This window comes from Ascaphus truei, chromosome 17 (assembly GCF_040206685.1).
Source record: "Ascaphus truei isolate aAscTru1 chromosome 17, aAscTru1.hap1, whole genome shotgun sequence".
In the NCBI taxonomy this organism is placed as follows: Eukaryota; Metazoa; Chordata; class Amphibia; order Anura; family Ascaphidae; genus Ascaphus; species Ascaphus truei.
In genome coordinates this window covers 44,052,052-44,073,326 of record NC_134499.1, presented here as the reverse complement: position 1 = coordinate 44,073,326, position 21,275 = coordinate 44,052,052, and the positions used below count along the sequence as shown (strand labels likewise).

The following is a 21,275-nucleotide window of genomic DNA, read 5'->3' as shown; positions in this document are numbered from 1 at the left end:
ACTCTTTCCCCCTCCCATTGCATGGCACTCTCCCCCTCCCATTGCATGGCACTCTATCCCCCTCCCATTGCATGGCACTCTCTCTCACCCTCCCATTGCATGGCACTCTCTCTCACCCACTCCCATTGCATGGCACTCTCTCTCACCCCCTCCCATTGAACGGCACTCTCTCTCCCCCTCCCATTGCATGGCACTCTCTCTCCCCCTCCCATTGCATGGCACTCTCTCTCCCCCCTCCCATTGCATGGCACTCTCTCACCCCTCCCATTGCATGGCACTCTCTCTCACCCCTCCCATTGCATGGCACTCTCTCTCTCACCCCCTCCCATTGCATGGCACTCTCTCTCTCACCCCCTCCCATTGCACGGCACTCTCACCCCCTCCCATTGCACGACACTCTCCCCCCTCCCATTGCATGGCACTCTCTCCCCCCTCCCATTGCATGGCACTCTCTCCCGCTTCCCATTGCATGGCACTCTCTCTCCCTCCCATTGCACTCTCTCCCCCTCCCATTGCATGGCACTCTCTCCCCCTCCCATTGCATGGCACTCACTCTCTCCCCCTACCATTGCATGGCACTCTCCCCCCTCCCATTGCATGGCACTCTCACCCCCTCCCATTGCATGGCACTCTCTCCCCCTCCCATTGCATGGCACTCTCTCTCACCCCTCCCATTGCATGGCACTCTCTCTCACCCCTCCCATTGCATGGCACTCTCTCTCACCCCCTCCCATTGCATGGCACTCTCTCTCCCCCCTCCCATTGCATGGCACTCTCTCCCCCCTCCCATTGCACGGCACTCTCTCTCCCCCCTCCCATTGCACGGCACTCTCTCTCCCCCTCCCATTGCATGGCACTCTCTCTCCCCCCTCCCATTGCATGGCACTCTCTCTCCCCCTCCCATTGCATGGCACTCTCTCCCCCTCCCATTGCATGGCACTCTCTCCCCCCTCCCATTGCATGGCACTCTCCCCCCTCCCATTGCACGGACCCTCCCCGCACAGCAGCACATGTCTGCACCTTGCAGGAGATACACTGTACCCGGGCTAACGCTGCAGGAGATACCCCGCCGCAGGAGATACCCCGCCGCAGGAGATACCCCGCCGCAGGAGATACCCCGCCGCAGGAACACCCCGCCGCATGAATGCGCCTCGTACAGAGCGGGATATCCGGGCGCTGGGCCGCTCATTGCGCGCTGTAGCCGGGAGATAAGCCGCTATCTGCCTCCGGCCCTGTGACAGGCACACGTGACCCCGCGCTATAGTGAGCACAGTGACCATGGAGCCGCTGCTCCCGCTCCTGCTCGCGCTGGCCGGGCTGCGGGTCTCTCTGGCCTCCAAATTAAATATCCCGAAGGTGCTGCTGCCCTACACCCGGGGGGGCAGGGGCATCAACTTCACGCTGCTCGCCACGGAGGGCTGCTACCGCTGGTAAGGGACTGGGGGGGGGGGGGGAGGCAGGACGGGTAAGTGACTGGGGGAGGGCAGGAGGGGTAAGTGACTGGGGGGAGGGCAGGAGGGGTAAGTGACTGGGGGTGGGCAGGAGGGGTAAGTGACTGGGGGGAGGGCAGGAGGGGTAAGTGACTGGGGGTGGGCAGGAGGGGTAAGTGACTGGGGGGAGGGCAGGAGGGGTAAGTGACTGGGGGTGGGTAAGTGACTGGGGGAGGGCAGGAGGGGTAAGTGACTGGGGGTGGGTAAGTGACTGGGGGAGGGCAGGAGGGGTAAGTGACTGGGGGTGGGTAAGTGACTGGGGTGGGTAGGAGACTGGGGGTGGTTAGGACGGTAAGTGCTTCCGCCTCGGGACACGCGGTGGCTGCTGCAGGAAACCCTCATTAATCCGCTATCTGTGTTTCCTCCCAAATCCCCTGCTGCACTTTCATATCTCACTATATAGAGCATATCTCCCTATATAGAGCATATCTCCCTATATAGAGCATATCTCACTATATAGAGCATATCTCACTATATAGAGCATATCTCCCTATATAGAGCATATCTCCCTATATAGAGCATATCTCACTATATAGAGCATATCTCACTATATAGAGCATATCTCCCTATATAGAGCATATCTCCCTATATAGAGCATATCTCCCTATATAGAGCATATCTCACTATATAGAGCATATCTCACTATATAGAGCATATCTCCCTATATAGAGCATATCTCACTATATAGAGCATATCTCCCTATATAGAGCATATCTCACTATATAGAGCATATCTCCCTATATAGAGCATATCTCACTATATAGAGCATATGTCACTATACTGCCGGGAATGGAAAGAGTTATATTAGCATTATGTGCAACTTGATCCTTATCCACGTGGGGTAGGAATGGAGGAGCTCCGTCATAGGGACAATTTCTCATTGTCTCTGAATAAAGTATGTGTGTGTGTGTGTGTGTGTGTGTGTGTGTGTGTGTGTGTGTGTGTGTGTGTGTGTGTCTACATTTGTATCTCTATTAAAAAATTAGTTTAATGTTATTCACATACAACATATTTTTCTTGTAGTGTTTGCCCAGCTTTACAGAGAGAGATTTTATACAAGACACAGTACTGGAAATAATAATACCAGCACCGGCCTAATGCATATTGGGGGATCAGAGTCCTGGCACCACGAGCAGAATTATCCACTTTGTACATTTGGATATTGCACTTTCTCTCAATTCCCCATTTACAGTATGCTACACAAATATATTCCTATCCTTTAGACTTAGAATTTAGGCTCCCATATTTCCATTGTTCAGGAAGATTTATGCTCAATTTGCTGTCTCTTCGCAAGCAAAGAAACACAACTTCCCAGCATGTTGAATAGAGGTGTGTGTGTGTGTGTGTGTGTGTGTGTGTGTGTGTGTGTGTGTGTGTGTGTGTGTTTTATTATTAATGTTTTTGTTTCCGTATTACTACCTTTACTGTCATTAAGTATTTCTTTTTTTTTTTTGATCAGGTGATCTGTGTATGATCTCAATTGCTGGTTGTAGAAGGTCAATATGTCCTTTTACAGCTGATTATAACATATAATTAATTGTACACCATCTTCCGTTCAAGTGAATGGAAGCTGCTGCATCATATACAGTACAATTAGTTGAGAGAGAACTGAAAAAGGGACAGCTTATCTCCCTCTGCAAAGGAAATCTGACATTGCTGCTTGCTCTCTGGAATATACATTTACGGGATAATAAAGACATGACTATGGGGTCGGGGTGCCACATTTAAGTTTTTATAATACGGGACGCCGAAATGTAGTATGAAAGTTTTACGTCATAATGAGGGATGAATGATTAGCAAACTCATGGAGCTGAATGGTGTGTCCCGCGTGACCGCTATGTTCCTGGTTTTTCTCATCTCTGCGCTCGGCCGGGCGGGGAAAAGATCTGCACTGACCTAACAAGTAACGTCGTTAGGCATTTTCATCCCGAGTCTCATTTTGGGACAGAAGAGCTCACCCCTACCCACCTTTTTAACATTTTGCTGAATGGACAGGGCTCCCTGTGGTTGCTTCCCCTCATACAGAGGTAACAGGAAGGGTTCACAGTGTAGTGCAGGACCTGCATTATTGGTTATACCTTGACGTTGGAATGCAGGCTTATGACGCTTTGGCCAAAGTGTTTAAATAACCAAGAAAATATTATTATTGAAGTTTTTAAAATTTATACTTATTACCATATATGTTTTGTCAATTGGATGTAGCATTGGGCTCCCCTGTTTTTTGTTGTATGCAGATCTGCATTGTTGCTGATTATACACCATAGTAAGACAGTTCAGATAGTAAAGGTTTGTCTCAGGTTATTTTAAATTCCATGTTGTGTCTTTGTTTTTGTGAAGTTGCTTTAATACATTTTCTATTTTTGGATATGCTAGAGGGCTGTACATGCACACACATACACACATACACACATACACACATACACATACATACACATACATATACACATACATACATACATACATACATACACACATACATACATACATACATACACACATACACATACATACACACATACATACACATACACACATACATACACATACATACATACATACACATACATACATACACACATACACATACATACACACATACACATACATACACACATACACATACATACACACATACACATACATACACACATACATACACATACACACATACACATACATACACACATACATACACATACACACATACACATACATACACACATACATACATACACACATACATACACACATACATACATACACACATACACATACATACACACATACATACACACATACACATACACATACATACACACATACACATACATACACACATACATACATACATACACACATACACATACATACACACATACACATACACACACATACACACATACATACATACACCGTAGTACTTTGCACATAGTTTTGTTTGCGAGCCTGAGGTTTCAGGTGTGTCACTAAGAGGGAAAGTTGCACATGCAGCAGGTGCGCAAACTGGGGGCGCGAGATTCTCTGCGGGGGGTGCGGCAGTTACAGGGGCCCCGTGCTCTTCCCGGGGCCCCGTGCTCTTCCCGGGGGAGTGGCGAAGGCCTCTTTAACTTGCGTTGGCTCAGACGGCTTCTGGCGACACGTTGCCATGGAAAAGCAGCGTCAAATGACGCGGGGTCACGTGACGTCAGAACGCCGGAGCTGAGGTGGGGTGTGAGGAAGGGGGGGGAAGAGCCAGCAGGGGGGCGCAGGAAAAAAAATTGTGCACCCCTGCAGTAAAATCACGATTATCCGACCTAAATGGGACCGGTATCGTGTCGGATAGCCGATAAGGGTGGATGATACGGAAAGTATTATCCGACATCTGCCCCGTCTTGCTTACCGGCGGCGACTGAAGACTACAGGAGCGGCACAGGAGGAAGGCATCTGGCGGCGGGAGAGGAGGAGCATGTCAGCGGAGGGAAGGAGTGAGACAGCGGCAGCAGGAGACGACCATGTGAGCGGAGGAGCAGAGCGGGCGGGGAGGAGCAGAGCGGCACAGGAGAACGGCCGGGGAGGAGCGCGCTGTAACTGCGGCAGACAACGCACTTCTCCCGCCGCCAGCTGTCTTCCTCCTGCGCCGCTTCGTCCACGTGGTCTTCAGTCCTCCTCTTCTGCCACCGCAGCTGGTAACTCATACACTCCGCTTGCTTGCGAGAGTGTGAGCTCTTATCTTGCCGCGCAGTGAAGCGATCCCTGCGCATAGTGCTGACGGCGATACGGGGCGTGGCGGAAGCCGGTTCACCCTAACTGGCTGAACCAGCTCATGTGATGCTGACGTCACACGACAGCTGCCTGAAAAGACCAATTTTTTTTGTCTCATCAAATAGCTACCGCGTCAACGCGCTGCATCGCTTGCAGGCGTGTAGGCACTTGGTTAACTACGGAAGAGTGCTTGACTGGCGCTCGGGCGTAGCGACTCCGCTACTATGAGGCTGCAATCCCAGTGATCACTGTGACGCGCGCGCCCGGCGGGGGGGGGGGGGCGGCGCGTGCACAGCGCTCCCCGCGATCTGCGGTCTTTAGGGAGAGAGGGAGATTGCGATGGGAGGGGGCGTGGTCAGGGTTTTGCGGGGGCGTGGTCATGACCTCACGCGGCTGGTTCGCCCTCATTGGGTGAACCGCCGGCAGGGGCGTTGCCACGCCTCCGTTGCCAGTTCTGAACTCAATTCCATTGAGTTAAAAAAAAACTGCGAGTACAGCGCTGCACATTCAGCGGGAAGGTGAGTACTGGGCCCAGCCCCAGTGAGGGGCAGTGCTTACACGCACAGCGCACGCCGAGGTGTGCGCTGTAGCAGTGACTGGGACCGCAGGCTGAGCTCGGCCTAACCATAAAAACAATAGCAGACAACTTGTCAGAAACGTTCCTTTTTAAAAATCTTTGTAGAAATAATAAACTTGATTAGCAATCTTGTAGTTGAAGCAGATGTGAGCATAAAATATAAAAAGTCAGTCGAAAATAGATTTTTTGATATTCAAGGCTGCTATAGAGTTCTGTTTCTCTGTCGTGGAATTCATTACGCGAGACTGATAGCAGTTACAATACATACCTTATAGAAAAGGTTAGACCTGGTTTCTAGAAAGGAAAGGTATATAGGGATAGAGAAAATAAGTACACATGGGGAGGACGCTGATCCCGGGAGATATCTGATTGCCAGTACTGGAGGCAGGAAGGAATTTATTAGATAATGTGTCACAGGTTTTTTTGTTTGCCTTCCTCTAAATCAATATACTGTAAATACAAATATAGGATACGTATCTATCGTCTAAATTCAACATAGGTTGAACTTGAACATATATCATTTTTCAACCTCATGAACAATGTAACTGTCATGAAATGAAATCACTGGTAGACTTATCTTTTTAGGTGACAGGAAACAATATCTTTTTAGGTGACAGGAAACAATATCTAAAACTGACTGAGCTAGTGGCAAAATGTTAGTGCAATATTTTAGATGCATAAAAAAATTAGAACTGCGAAGGGGCTTATTCTATTTTCCCCAAAGTGGCCGATCCCAAAACAAAATAGCTTTCCTATGTAACTGTTGGGGAAACCCCCAGAAAATGGAAGCATGCCGCACTTTGTTTAACTTGTGTTGGAATAAAAAATAGAGATTGAAATTCGTATAAATGAATCGGAACTCTTCCACGTTTGCTTCAGCATGAAACGTAAGATTTTTGTTTTTTGTCGGGCACAGCTGCCTCAGAGGAGCACTTTCATCAAATTACAGTATTGTGTTATATTCTATTTAACATATTTAAACAAAAACTTAAGTTGCAGTTTTAACTTGAACCGTTTTCAGGGGATCACTCCTTGATTTGAGTCTTAAAGCAGCACTCTTAGGGACCATTTATTTATTATATTTATTTCAATAGCTTTTATTTCCGGGGGTCTCCGGAGCTGAACTGTGGAAATTTCAGCTCGGGGACACCCTGCTTACCACGATAATGCCCTCTGTGCCGGAATCTCTCTGCTGTTTAAATGTTCCATGTGACGTGGGCCAATAGGAAAACGCAAGGGACGGCGTCTTACTGGCCCACAAAGCGCGGGAGCTTTAAGGACGCCATTTCATTAGCCCCAAATAGCCCGGTTTGGGCTGCCATCGGTATCACCTACAGAGGTAAGTATCTTAGGAAGCAGGGGGTCCCCAGAGCTGAAATTAACACGGTTCAGCTCCGGAGACACACCTTTTTAAAACCTATTTTAAAAATAAAATTAAAATATGGTACCTAGGAGTACCTCTTTAAAAGGTACTGTACCGGAAACAAAATTTCCTTCTGGAAATTCAGTAGCACCCCTCCACTCCCACACAGGTCCTTTTGTTTCACGTCTTAGGAACAATTTCAATATTTTATTTTATTTTACGAGTGCTGTGATTTATTTATAATATGTGTTACCAGGAAGTAATACATTGAGAGTTACCTCTCGTTTTCAAGTATGTCCTGGGCATAGTTAAGATGACAAATAGTACATGGTTACAAATACAGTTACATAAATGAACAGGGTATACATTATATACAATACATAGCAAGCACTGTTAGAGAAGATGTATATTATGGGCGTATGTAGCAGTTACAGACTAGATTAAAATGTGAGACAGCCTTAGTTTTGAAAGAACTTAAACTGGTGGGGGGTGTGATAGAAGGAAATCTCAGATTGCTGTTGATTTACAGTAGTTGCTGTGTATTAGAATTATTTAGTGCTCATTAACCGTGACATGCAAAATGATTTTGAACATTTCGAAATGAGGTGCTATACAAGCACTGAATACAATAACATGCCATTTAATGTTGTTGGAAAACATAAACAAGAGGGTATAGTCGGAAAACAAGCTCACATACGGAATAATACTTAACTGTACTCATATTACAACATGCATTCTCTTAATTTGTGCTTTATTACACATATAGTAAAGTTCTTGGGCCAAGGCAGTATTGATACAGGAAGCAGCTACAAATCTCAATTTGAAATCATTCAGTGTTTATTCATTACGGTATATAGTTGTTTATTTGTTCTGTGAACATTTTGTACCTTACACTATTATTAAGAACATGGAAAGAAAACAACGGATTGGTCACACAATCTGCCTCATTGTTCTCTGGTGTGTTTCAGACAGTACTTTTTTTTCAGATACTTTGGAGAATGACGGCTTTGTATATATGTTTGCAAAGAATTCTACCTGATCCGCTATATGCACTTTGTAAGAAATAGTGCCAGCTTATTTAGGGTTAGGGTTAAAGGGTTGAATTAAAAAAGAAATGGGAAATGCGCACACACACACATACACACACACACACACACACACACACACACACACACACACACACATACACACACACACATACATATACATACACACACACACACACACACACACACACACACACACACACACACACACAGGACAGCAGCCTGCAGAGGACAGCAGCCGGCGGATGGAGAGGACAGCAGCCTGCAGAGGACAGCAGCCTGCAGAGGACAGCAGCCTGCAGAGGACAGCAGCCTGCAGAGGACAGCAGCCTGCAGAGGACAGCAGCCTGCAGAGGACAGCAGCCTGCAGAGGACAGCAGCCTGCAGAGGACAGCAGCCGGCGGATGGAGAGGACAGCAGCCTGCAGAGGGCAGCAGCCGGCGGATGGAGAGGACAGCAGCCTGCAGAGGACAGCAGCCGGCGGATGGAGAGGACAGCAGCCTGCAGAGGACAGCAGCCTGCAGAGGACAGCAGCCTGCAGAGGACAGCAGCCTGCAGAGGACAGCAGCCTGCAGAGGACAGCAGCCGGCGGATGGAGAGGACAGCAGCCTGCAGAGGACAGCAGCCTGCAGAGGACAGCAGCCTGCAGAGGACAGCAGCTTGCAGAGGACAGCAGCTTGCAGAGGACAGCAGCCTGCAGAGGACAGCAGCCTGCAGAGGACAGCAGCCTGCAGAGGACAGCAGCCTGCAGAGGACAGCAGCCTGCAGAGGACAGCAGCCGGCGGATGGAGAGGACAGCAGCCTGCAGAGGACTGCAGCCTGCAGAGGACAGCAGCCTGCAGAGGACAGCAGCCGGCGGATGGAGAGGACGGCAGCCTGCAGAGGGCAGCAGCCGGCGGATGGAGAGGACGGCAGCCTGCAGAGGACAGCAGCCGGCGGATGGAGAGGACGGGCAGCCTGCAGAGGGCAGCAGCCGGCGGATGGAGAGGACGGCAGCCTGCAGAGGACAGCAGCCGGCGGATGGAGAGGACGGCAGCCTGCAGAGGACAGCAGCCGGCGGATGGAGAGGACGGTAGCCTGCAGAGGACAGCAGCCGGCGGCGGATGGAGAGGACGGCAGCCTGCAGAGGACAGCAGCCGGCGGATGGAGAGGACGGCAGCCTGCAGAGGACAGCAGCCGGCGGATGGAGAGGACGGCAGCCTGCAGAGGACAGCAGCCGGCGGCGGATGGAGAGGACGGCAGCCTGCAGAGGACAGCAGCCGGCGGCGGATGGAGAGGACGGCAGCCTGCAGAGGACAGCAGCCAGCGGATGGAGAGGACGGCAGCCTGCAGAGGACAGCAGCCGGCGGTGGATGGAGAGGACGGGCAGCCTGCAGAGGACAGCAGCCGGTGGCGGCGAGAGAAGGAGCGGCACAGAAGAATGGCTGGGTAGGAGCACGTGGTAGCAGCGGAAGTCAGAAAAGACTTCTGGGTTAGACCGCTGGGGCGCGCTCCCCCCGGCCATTCTCCTGTGCCGCTCCTTCCCTGCTCACATGATCCTCTTCTCCCGCCACTGCCGGCTGCCGTCCTCTCCCTCCGCCGTCGGCTGCTGTCCTCTTCTGCTGCCCTGCTCCTGCCGTTCTACGTTCTCTTCTCCCGCCGCCCTGGAGGAAGGGGGGTGATTTGAGGAGGGCCGAGGGAGCGGACCCGGACGGAAGTATCCGGCACTGGGCTGGGTCCGAGTAATTTCTGTGTACCCGGTGCAACACTGCCCTCTGGGTTGGGCGATACACCGATATTTAGTGATATCACGATAATCCTCTGGACTGCCGATATGGGAGATTGCCTGTTATCACGATTGATGGTGGTGCCGGTGCTCAGAGGTGTAGCTTTCAAACGGACGCTGTGGTGTATCTCTGGTTCTCTCTCCCCAAATCCCCCTCCATTCCAGCTTCTGAATGCTGACTTGGAGAGGGGGAGGAGCATGGGGGGAGAGAGCATGCGAGAACAAGCAGGCTGCAGCAGGGAAAGGTAGGAACTCCTCTCCCCCCTGGGGCCCAAAACTCCCCCTGCCATGCCTGCACTTTACAATTTCTCACCTACACTGCTTCCATCACTAATATCCCCCTCATCCCATCACTCTAACCCTTTATCAAAATGTAAAAAAATAATTAAAACAGATTTTTCGACAATTCTTAATTATCAAAAAATCTGTTCAATATATTTTTTAAATTTTATTAATGAAATGTGTTTTTAAATTGAAGGAATATCTCGGGGTGAGAGGGATGGGATGAGGGGGGTGTGTGTGTTAGGGTGATGGGTGCAGTGTAGGTGAGTAAAAGTGAAGTTTTATTTTGAGATCACATTTTATTTAGATTTACTAGAACATTTTCAGACTTATTTTAACACATATCTCTGTATATCTATCTCGATACATTTCTTAATATCAACATTTTCACCACGATAACGATATCACCCAACTCTACATACAGTACACATAGTATAAAATTATTTTGTGATCATGACAGACTGTTTGCACCATGCAAATTATTTATATCCACGATCTTCAAATCAAATTGTGTTTATGTAATAGAATAAATACAATATAATAAAACAATACATTTTTTTTTTTTTTAAAGACCTATTTATTTGAGACGTTTCATCAAGTCAAAATGTAGGTCGTATTGACAATAGTGTTGTCAACTAGTAAAGCATTAAGATCCATATGTACTACTCCTGCGTTAGGATTCATTACGGCCCTTGCAGACGTCATTCTTCACTAGAATCGGCCATAAGGTGTCCTCCAGATCCAGAAAGTTTCTTGTGGCAGAACACGTAGCAGTAAATGTGGCCTGAGATGCTAATAATTCTAATACTATCATTCATTTGTATGAATTGATCAATAATGTTTGGTTGAGTTACATTAAGATATTATAATCTATATAAAGGCTTTTATTTTTTATTTTTTAGGTTGTCAACTAGACCTGAAGTTGCCAGCATAGATCCTATAAATCTAGATGAACGTCAGTGCTCTCAAAGTGCTATTGTGCAGGCACGTGCAACAAATCCAACACGACTGACCAGTATAATATTTGCTGAAGATATATGTAAGTGGTAAATACCTTTTCTTCTTGCCTCTATATTGTCAACAACGTTTTATCACTGGCAAGGAAACGGAATGTTATGGTGTAGTGGTTAGTGCAATGTGCCTCCGTATTTTATAGGGTTTTCACACATAGATTTGTGTGTCTGAAATCGGACATCTGATTTCTCGCTCACAGATAAAAGAAATTATTTACTATAAGAGTTGGTATGTGCAACTTGCAAATCAGAGCTGCTTAGGGGAGCACTTATGTGCATACAGTAGGTCTCTTATCTTTATGAACCCTTGCAGGACCTCATACCAGACTTTCGCCAGTAATGTATACATTGCTTTTTATGAATCTATATTGAATATACTTTTGTAATGTTTTTTTCTGTAACAAGCACAATATGCCGTTTTGTAACAATAAATCAAAAATGTTATAAATAGTGTCTTTGAGCTGTAATTGAAACTAGTACCTTAAGAACGGATCGTCCTCCTTTTTCAGACATGTTTTGCTCACATTGTAGATTTTTCTGGTAGTCGGGAGGAACTGCGGGCTCCTGTGCTATGAGTGCTGGTGCTGGCAGTGTATTGTGTCACCGTTCTGAGGGTAGGAGTGCTCATTTTTAGTGCCCTGCGAGAAGGGAAGTAAGGCAACTTGATGGCCAGTTGGCCCCTTTCACGCACACGCATGCACACACACATGGGTAAGCATGTACTTGGCATGCATCAAGACCAGGCAATTTTGTAAAGTTATTTGAACTGCTGTTACATCAGCACAAGTACCATGTTTTAAGGCACACGCAGCAGTCAAAACTGCTTGTGTACACAAAGCATTTACTGTGGAGACGACAGACTGTCTGTAAAAGTTCTGCATACCGCACACTATACTGTTATTGTGCAGTGCTTTGTCTGCCATTCGGAGAACGGTGGTATATGAAATACAGTATTATTATTAAATTAAATAATCCCAAGACGCCAGATCAAGAATTAAGTATGCAGAGCTGTGCAAGACGATCTTGAACGATCTGAAGATGTAAGAATGTAACTGTGATATGGTGAATGAGACTATTTAAGATCACAAAAGCTTAAAGAAGATAAAACAGCGACTTCTGGTTGGGAAGAAGCAAATCATTGCACTCAATCAAGACGATGGATCAACAATAAAAGACTGTGCACTTTACCATAAGGAGAGTTAAGTACTTTTAAATGCAATAGTTCGAGAATACCGATGAGAGGGCATAATCCAGCAGAGGAAAGAGCGAGAAGAAACCACCAATAATGTACCATTCATCCCTCCAGAAAAAAAGTGGCAAAAGCAATAACATCCATAAAGAATGGGAAGGCTTTCGGGAAAGATGGAATTGTAACTGAAATCATTGAAAGCTGGGGAAGAAGTTGACAAAATCCTTGCAAAACTCTTGCTGCTTGAAGAGGGAAATTCTAGTACAATGGAGCAATGCCATAGTTCTCATCCGCAAAAAGGGGGCGAAAGACCTCAAAAACTACGGACCAGTCTACTTCTAATCAGTTACAAGATTTTTACGAAGATACTCACTAATCCGCTGCAACAGACCCTGGACTTCACCCAGCATACAGAGCAAGTGGGATTTTGCAGTGGATAAAACATAATGGACATCCATGTCTTACAAGAAGTCATTTCCTGAAGTAATGAATACCATCTACTACTAATTTTTTGATTTGTAGGTTATAAAAAAGCATTTAATTCTTTCTACTCAGCGGTTCTAAATGCATTAAGACAACATGTTAACGAAGCTTACATTAATATTATGAAGAACATTTATGAGTGCCACATAAACCATTAGATTACATGAAGATACAACCAAGATAAGGAGTGTGACACGGAAGACATGTCACCAAAGCTTTTCACTGCAACTCTTGAAGAATTTTTCATTGGCTTGGGGAGAAAAACGAATCGACATCAACAGTTAATACTTGTCACCTACAATTCGCAAATGACATTATTTTTGCCACACGTCCAGAAAACCTACAGAAACAAATCGTAGAACTTAACGACGCAAGTTAGAAAGTTGGCCTCTATGAATCTCCGCAAGATCAAAGTGATGTTAAACAAATTTGTCAGCTCTGCAAATATTGAAATAAATCAAATAGCAGTAGAAGTCAAAGGCTATGTCTACCTTGGTCGGCAATTAACAATGGATGGGAACCTTTGAAAGAAATCAATAAGGAGACTAAAGATGGGATGCAGTTCATGTGGAAGAAAGACAATCTTAGAAGGGAACCTTTCATTGTGCCTCAGGAGGACAGTTTTGAACCAGGATATTCTCTCTGCTTATGTATGGATGTGAAACTTGCACCCTAAAGGCCAAGATAATTCAAAAGCTTCAGACAACTCTAAGTTTAGAGAGAAATGGGGTGGGTATTACTTGAAGCAACAGGAAAAATAATGGGTTTGAGGTCAAACTGAATTCTTTGACTTCATCACAAAGTTGAAGAAATGGTGGTAGGAGAGACATCGTAAGAAGAAATGACCATCACTGGACAAATATGGTACTCTACTGGATTCCATGGCAAATGAAAAGACCAAGACGATGACCAAAAGTAAGATAGGAGGATAAAATCAGAACATTTGTTGCAACAACATGAAGAGGTTTGCAAAGACATTGTACATGGTATATCAGATAAAACCAAATGCAATAACATCTGTCTCACTTCCTGTACCAGAATTGAACCTGTTTTATGCCGAGGAAACTTGAATATAATTCCCTCATATTTTTTTTTTTTAAATAAAGCAAGAATAGTATTCTGTAAAAAATGTGGACCTCCCACTTCCGATCAGATTTAGTGTTACATTTATGTATACATGCACCAATGCGGATAATATATATATATTTTTTTTATTTATGGATACTAGTAGCTAGCATTGACTGCTTCAAAATATTTCTTGCCTCAATGTGGACAAACTGGATCATGTACATTTTATAACGATTTATAATGTTTTCATTTGATTCTTTCTTAAAGCCACTGGCCAAGTGCTTCGTTGTGATGCGATTGTTGATATTATCAGTGATATTCAAATTGTGTCAACAACAAGAGAACTGTATCTGGAAGACTCGCCATTGAAGTTAAATATACAAGCCCTGGACTCTGAAGGTAAAAAGATTTCCTCTGGCTTCTCCCTTTTCTCTGTCATGGTCATTGGGTGTTCAACAAGAGTTTGCGTAGGCAGAGCCCCCTCTCTCCACCTATCCTTTAGGAGTGAAGACCCCAGAACAGCATGCAGCCCCCTGCTACATGAGCACAGCAGGGATCACTACCCCACAGATCATTAGTACAGGTAGGGAGTGTGTGGGGGAGGATTAGTGAGAGTAGTTGTGTAAACAAGGGGTGCGCAAACTGGGGGGGGTTGCTAGATTTTCCAGTGGGGGGCACGGCGGTTGCAGAAGCCCTGCGCTCTCCCCCAAGGCATCTCAATTAAATGCCGGGACCGCGTGAGGCCTCTGTAACTTCTCCCACCTTGTCTTTGGCGATGCGTCACGATGGTAACCAGGTGTCAAATGACGCTTCGGGGGTAACATTGCGTTGCCATGGAACGTGACGTCACATGACCCGTGGCGTCATTTGATGCAGGGGAGAACAGGCAGGGTGTAGACCACCAATAACTTCTGTGTTCATTGCTCATGCCCAGTCGGAGGGGAAAGGGGGGGGGGGATTTCAGTTTTAGAGGTAGAGAAGGCGATTTGTGTTTGTGTGTTTATCTATAGATATATATATACACACAATTGGTTCTTGTGAAAATCAATGACTATACAGAAGATTCCACTTAAACGTTTGTATTCTTACAAACTTGAAATTACCTGGCTTGACAGTGGAAGAGTGCCCTCTCTCATTTTAGGATATCTCCATATGTGCCAGAATAAGACGTTCCATTTGGAGGGTCGCAGTGCACATTAGCCTGGTGTAGAAGAATCTTACAATTGTATCTCTCATAGAAAGGGCCAATATATATAGTCAGCCTTTGTATATGTCCGTTTAAAGTGACCCATCGTAGGTTACCTTTGGCTGCCAACTTTCAGAAAAGTTGCATCTTAGGTCATCATTGTTTAGTTACTGTAATTACATGAGGAAAGTTAGTATTGCAATCTGTGTTATGGCAACAAATTATATCTATGGCGCTCTGCACTAGTGATATACCATATATATGATAAAAAATCAAATACATTTATACAACCAGTCTCGTGGATATTCTCCCTTTGGTATTGATGCTCCACACGTGGTGGGTACACATGTAAGGAAAGAAAATCAAAACATAGTGTAATATTGTTAAACACACATATAAACATGCAACATGAGACAGACGCTGAGAACAACAGGTGACAGATTACAAACACATTTAATAAGGTATATGATTAAAAATACATAAAAACATATATAAGGATCTGGTAGGATACTCCAACTCAAGTGGGGGTTCCTGCTTACCAAACGTAAGATGGTATCAGGCAATGGATATTGTTAAAGAGTATCCCCTCTTTTGGATTGCCGCTGCTGTAGCAAACTCCTGGGCTCGCACGTGGAGTCTCCGTCTCTGTGACCTCCGCCTCTGTCCGCCGTGGACACGTGATGCTGGCGTGGAAGCTGACCGCTGTAGACACCTCCTGCCTTGCCGCTGAAAGCGCGCCAACCGGAGCAGATTCAAATGCGGATGGATATGCGCCAAAGACACAGCAGCACGTGCTGCTGTGTCTTTGGCGCATATCCATCCGCATTTGAATCTGCTCCGGTTGGCGCGCTTTCAGCGGCAAGGCAGGAGGTGTCTACAGCGGTCAGCTTCCACGCCAGCATCACGTGTCCACGGCGGACAGAGGCGGAGGTCACAGAGACGGAGACTCCACGTGCGAGCCCAGGAGTTTGCTACAGCAGCGGCCATCCAAAAGAGGGGATACTCTTTAACAATATCCATTGCCTGATACCATCTTACGTTTGGTAAGCAGGAACCCCCACTTGAGTTGGAGTATCCTACCAGATCCTTATATATGTTTTTATGTATTTTTATGTATTTTTAATCATATACCTTATTAAATGTGTTTGTAATCTGTCACCTGTTGTTCTCAGCGTCTGTCTCATGTTGCATGTTTATATGTGTGTTTAACAATATTACACTATGTTTTGATTTTCTTTCCTTACATGTGTACCCACCACGTGTGGAGCATCAATACCAAAGGGAGAATATCCACGACACTGGTTGTATAAATTTATTTGATTTTTTATCATATATATGGTATATCACTAGTGCAGAGCGCCATAGATATAATTTGTTGCCATACTCATCACCTGACTGGGGGTCAGGATTATATCTCAGGCTGCCTGCCTATTGGGATATAGCGCTACCTATTTGCTTTCCATTCTGCAATCTGTGTTATGCTACTTTGGGACCCGCAACTCTTTTCTCATATAAAAACATTGGCTACTTAAAAAAATCCATTTATTGGATGGTATGTATTTTTTAAAGTAGACAAAATGACGGGTTATATGGTGTGTTAACATGGCCCATTCAGACAAAATGTAGATAGCCATATAACATACTGATTTGCACACACAAAAATACCAATAGTTTTTGCATATTAATGAGATTGCTGAAGTCACGTGACTTGATATGCTTTTGGTGCCCACACATCATTATTCAAGAGAATTGTAAGATTTTTGTGATTCATTTTATAGCCATGCACATGTAAACTGCCTTGGTGAGAGGGTTAAATAAATCTGGGGGTGGAGTAGGTCTTTTTTTCTGATTTTTTTTCTGAAGTGTGACTGTGTAAATGGGGTCCTCTCTGGTTCCTGCCCTGAGGCCATATAAAGACACTCCAAATGTCCTGATGTAATAGTTCTCAAAATCCTCAATATTTTGTAATTAAATTTATGCAATAATTAATGACATTTTCATGATTGCAATTTATTTTAGGAAACACATTTAGCACTTTGGCTGGATTAGCCTTTGAATGGACAGTGGTAAAGGACGCTGACGTGGATGGCTTCCCAGATTCCCACAATACATTACGGTATGCGTTTTTACAAATTAATTCTTTTATCTAATTTGTCATGCAGTTTACTATAGCAAATATTAAAATAAGAAACAAATGGCTAAAATCACAAACATTTATTTTATAAATATTGGCAATTCTCTCCCCCCCCCCCCCCATCCCCATGAAAATGTTTATTTGAAAAGAGTAGAGGGGGGGGGGGGGGGTTAAAAAAAAAAAAAGAGAGAGGGAAATTGGGATGAGGGAGGGAACATATTGAGAGCATAATATTACAGACAAGGTGGTGGGGGGGGGGGGGAGCACAGCAAGAGAGAAACAAATATCACAATATATAAGCAATCGGTCACATATTTCTCCATTTCTTACTACGATAAACCTGTGGGGCGTCGGTACTTTCTATATAGCGCGTGGTAAGCAACACAGGATTATTTTACAGGCGCGAGTCCCTTCCTCGCAGAGATTAAAACCTGTTTCCTGCTACCTGAGGCCCAGGGCGATAAAGTGACTTACCCAAGGTCACAAGTAGCTGACACCAGATTCCCCTGCTTCTCCCCACTGAGCCGCCCCTTCTCCCCACTGAGCCGCTCCTTCTCCCCACTGAGCCGCCCCTTCTCCCCACGGAGCCGCTCCTTCTCCCCACGGAGCCGCCCCTTCTCCCCACTGAGCCGCTCCTTCTCCCCACTGAGCCGCCCCTTCTCCCCACGGAGCCGCCCCTTCTCCCCACTGAGCCGCTCCTTCTCCCCACTGAGCCGCTCCTTCTCCCCACTGAGCCGCCCCTTCTCCCCACTGAGCCGCTCCTTCTCCCCACTGAGCCGCCCCTTCTCCCCACGGAGCCGCTCCTTCTCCCCACTGAGCCGCTCCTTCTCCCCACGGAGCCGCTCCTTCTCCCCACTGAGCCGCTCCTTCTCCCCACGGAGCCGCTCCTTCTCCCCACTGAGCCGCTCCTTCTCCCCACGGAGCCGCTCCTTCTCCCCACTTAGCCGCTCCTTCTCCCCACTGAGCCGCTCCTTCTCCCCACTGAGCCGCTCCTTCTCCCCACTGAGCCGCCCCTTCTCCCCACGGAGCCGCCCCTTCTCCCCACTGAGCCGCTCCTTCTCCCCACGGAGCCGCTCCTTCTCCCCACGGAGCCGCTCCTCCCCACGGAGCCGCTCCTTCTCCCCACGGAGCCGCTCCTTCTCCCCACGGAGCCGCTCCTTCTCCCCACTGAGCCGCCCCTTCTCCCCACTAAGCCGCCCCTTCTCCCCACGGAGCCGCCCCTTCTCCCCACTGAGCCGCTCCTTCTCCCCACTGAGCCGCCCCTTCTCCCCACGGAGCCGCCCCTTCTCCCCACTGAGCCGCTCCTTCTCCCCACTGAGCCGCTCCTTCTCCCCACTGAGCCGCCCCTTCTCCCCACTGAGCCGCTCCTTCTCCCCACTGAGCCGCCCCTTCTCCCCACGGAGCCGCTCCTTCTCCCCACTGAGCCGCTCCTTCTCCCCACGGAGCCGCTCCTTCTCCCCACTGAGCCGCTCCTTCTCCCCACGGAGCCGCTCCTTCTCCCCACTGAGCCGCTCCTTCTCCCCACGGAGCCGCTCCTTCTCCCCACTTAGCCGCTCCTTCTCCCCACTGAGCCGCTCCTTCTCCCCACTGAGCCGCTCCTTCTCCCCACTGAGCCGCCCCTTCTCCCCACGGAGCCGCCCCTTCTCCCCACTGAGCCGCTCCTTCTCCCCACGGAGCCGCTCCTTCTCCCCACGGAGCCGCTCCTCCCCACGGAGCCGCTCCTTCTCCCCACGGAGCCGCTCCTTCTCCCCACGGAGCCGCTCCTTCTCCCCACTGAGCCGCCCCTTCTCCCCACTAAGCCGCCCCTTCTCCCCACTGAGCCGCTCCTTCTCCCCACGGAGCCGCTCCTTCTCCCCACTTAGCCGCTCCTTCTCCCCACTGAGCCGCTCCTTCTCCCCACTGAGCCGCTCCTTCTCCCCACTGAGCCGCCCCTTCTCCCCACGGAGCCGCTCCTTCTCCCCACTGAGCCGCTCCTTCTCCCCACGGAGCCGCTCCTTCTCCCCACGGAGCCGCTCCTTCTCCCCACTGAGCCGCCCCTTCTCCCCACTGAGCCGCCCCTTCTCCCCACTGAGCCGCTCCTTCTCCCCACTGAGCCGCTCCTTCTCCCCACTGAGCCGCTCCTTCTCCCCACGGAGCCGCCCCTTCTCCCCACTGAGCCGCTCCTTCTCCCCACTGAGCCGCTCCTTCTCCCCACTGAGCCGCTCCTTCTCCACACTGAGCCGCTCCTTCTCCCCACTGAGCCGCCCCTTGTCCCCACGGAGCCGCTCCTTCTCCCCACGGAGCCGCTCCTTCTCCCCACGGAGCCGCTCCTTCTCCCCACTGAGCCGCTCCTTCTCCCCACTGAGCCGCTCCTTCTCCCCACTGAGCCGCTCCTTCTCCCCACTGAGCCGCTCCTTCTCCCCACTGAGCCGCCCCTTCTCCCCACTGAGCCGCCCCTTCTCCCCACTGAGCCGCTCCTTCTCCCCACTGAGCCGCTCCTTCTCCCCACTGAGCCGCTCCTTCTCCCCACTGAGCCGCCCCTTCTCCCCACTGAGCCGCCCCTTCTCCCCACTGAGCCGCCCCTTCTCCCCACTGAGCCGCCCCTTCTCCCCACTGAGCCGCTCCTTCTCCCCACTGAGCCGCCCCTTCTCCCCACTGAGCCGCTCCTTCTCCCCACTGAGCCGCTCCTTCTCCCCACTGAGCCGCTCCTTCTCCCCACGGAGCCGCTCCTTCTCCCCACTGAGCCGCCCCTTCTCCCCACGGAGCCGCTCCTTCTCCCCACTGAGCCGCCCCTTCTCCCCACTGAGCCGCTCCTTCTCCCCACTGAGCCGCCCCTTCTCCCCACTGAGCCGCCCCTTCTCCCCACTGAGCCGCTCCTTCTCCCCACTGAGCCGCTCCTTCTCCCCACTGAGCCGCTCCTTCTGCTTTGTTAACCTTGTTATAAACCAGGGGTGTGCGAACTTTCTGTGCTGCCCCCCTGTCTGGCAGCCCCAGCACTCTGTGTCCTAGGCCCCAGCGTCAAATGATGCCACGGGTCATGAGATGTCACGTGACCCTGTGACGTCATTTGTCGCCGCATTGCAATGGCGACGTGGCGCTGAAGAGCCAGCTGAGAGCAGGTAAGAGAAGTTACAGAGGCCTCGTGCCTCCCCTGGCATTAAATTTAAATTCCTTGGGGAAGAGCGCTGTGCCTCTGTAACTGCCGCACCCCCCGCCCCTCCCCCCCCCCCCCCCAGTTTGTGCATTTCTGTTATAAACAAATAGATGGTTATAGAATATGTATTAAATGAAAATGTTTTAATTTGCAGGATCCTCAAATTTTTGGAATCCACCTATGTACCACCTGCCTACATCACAGAAATGGAAAAAATTGCCAAACAAGGAGACACTATTTTGGTGTCTGGGATGAAAACTGGTAGTTCAAAGCTCAGAGCTAAAATGCAAGAATCCGTGTACGAGGCAAGTCATTTTGGTGCATGTGTTTATAGATCCTAAAATATATTTGTGCTTTTAATGTATCCAATTGGGCCTTGGTTGAATTAACCAAATGTGTGTTTTTCCTTTGTTTTTATAATACTAGTCCTTTCCTCGAAAGTGCAGTCCCACATTTATTCAAGCTATAGGTAGTTAAAAATGTAATGTGTGGAGTTAGGTGGTTTATACAGTATCTGTTTAATGAATCCTATGGCCCATATCCACAGAAGGGCGCTAAGCTCGAGACATGCTAACACTTCTGTGGATCTGGTGCTAAGTGGTTTAAATCATGTTATCAGCTGTTTAACATTTCCTTTTTAACCAGCTGCTTCAGGGGGTTATATTACCTTGATCCAAACTCTTGCCATGTTTGTAGAGTAATTTTCCACAGCCATAGTGTTATCACTTTAATTTTTTTCTATTGTAAGTAACGCTGATACCATTATTAGACAAACCACTGGGGATGGAGACAAGCACAAGTAACT

The 21,275-nt window shown here is 48.2% G+C and overlaps 1 protein-coding gene across 2 annotated transcripts in view; it reads left to right on the top strand.

Moving 5' to 3' along the window:
* The first annotated feature begins 992 nt into the window (after positions 1–992).
* Positions 993–21,275, top strand: part of NUP210 (nucleoporin 210) — a 110,703-nt gene continuing 90,420 nt past the window's right edge. For both annotated transcript variants that reach the window (XM_075574989.1, XM_075574988.1), the window contains exons 1-5: positions 993–1,430; positions 11,167–11,303; positions 14,285–14,416; positions 17,223–17,319; positions 20,625–20,775. In XM_075574989.1, coding sequence (XP_075431104.1) covers positions 1,279–1,430; positions 11,167–11,303; positions 14,285–14,416; positions 17,223–17,319; positions 20,625–20,775 — 669 coding nt within the window. In that variant the 5' untranslated portion in view covers positions 993–1,278. The remainder of the gene's footprint in view (positions 1,431–11,166; positions 11,304–14,284; positions 14,417–17,222; positions 17,320–20,624; positions 20,776–21,275) is intronic.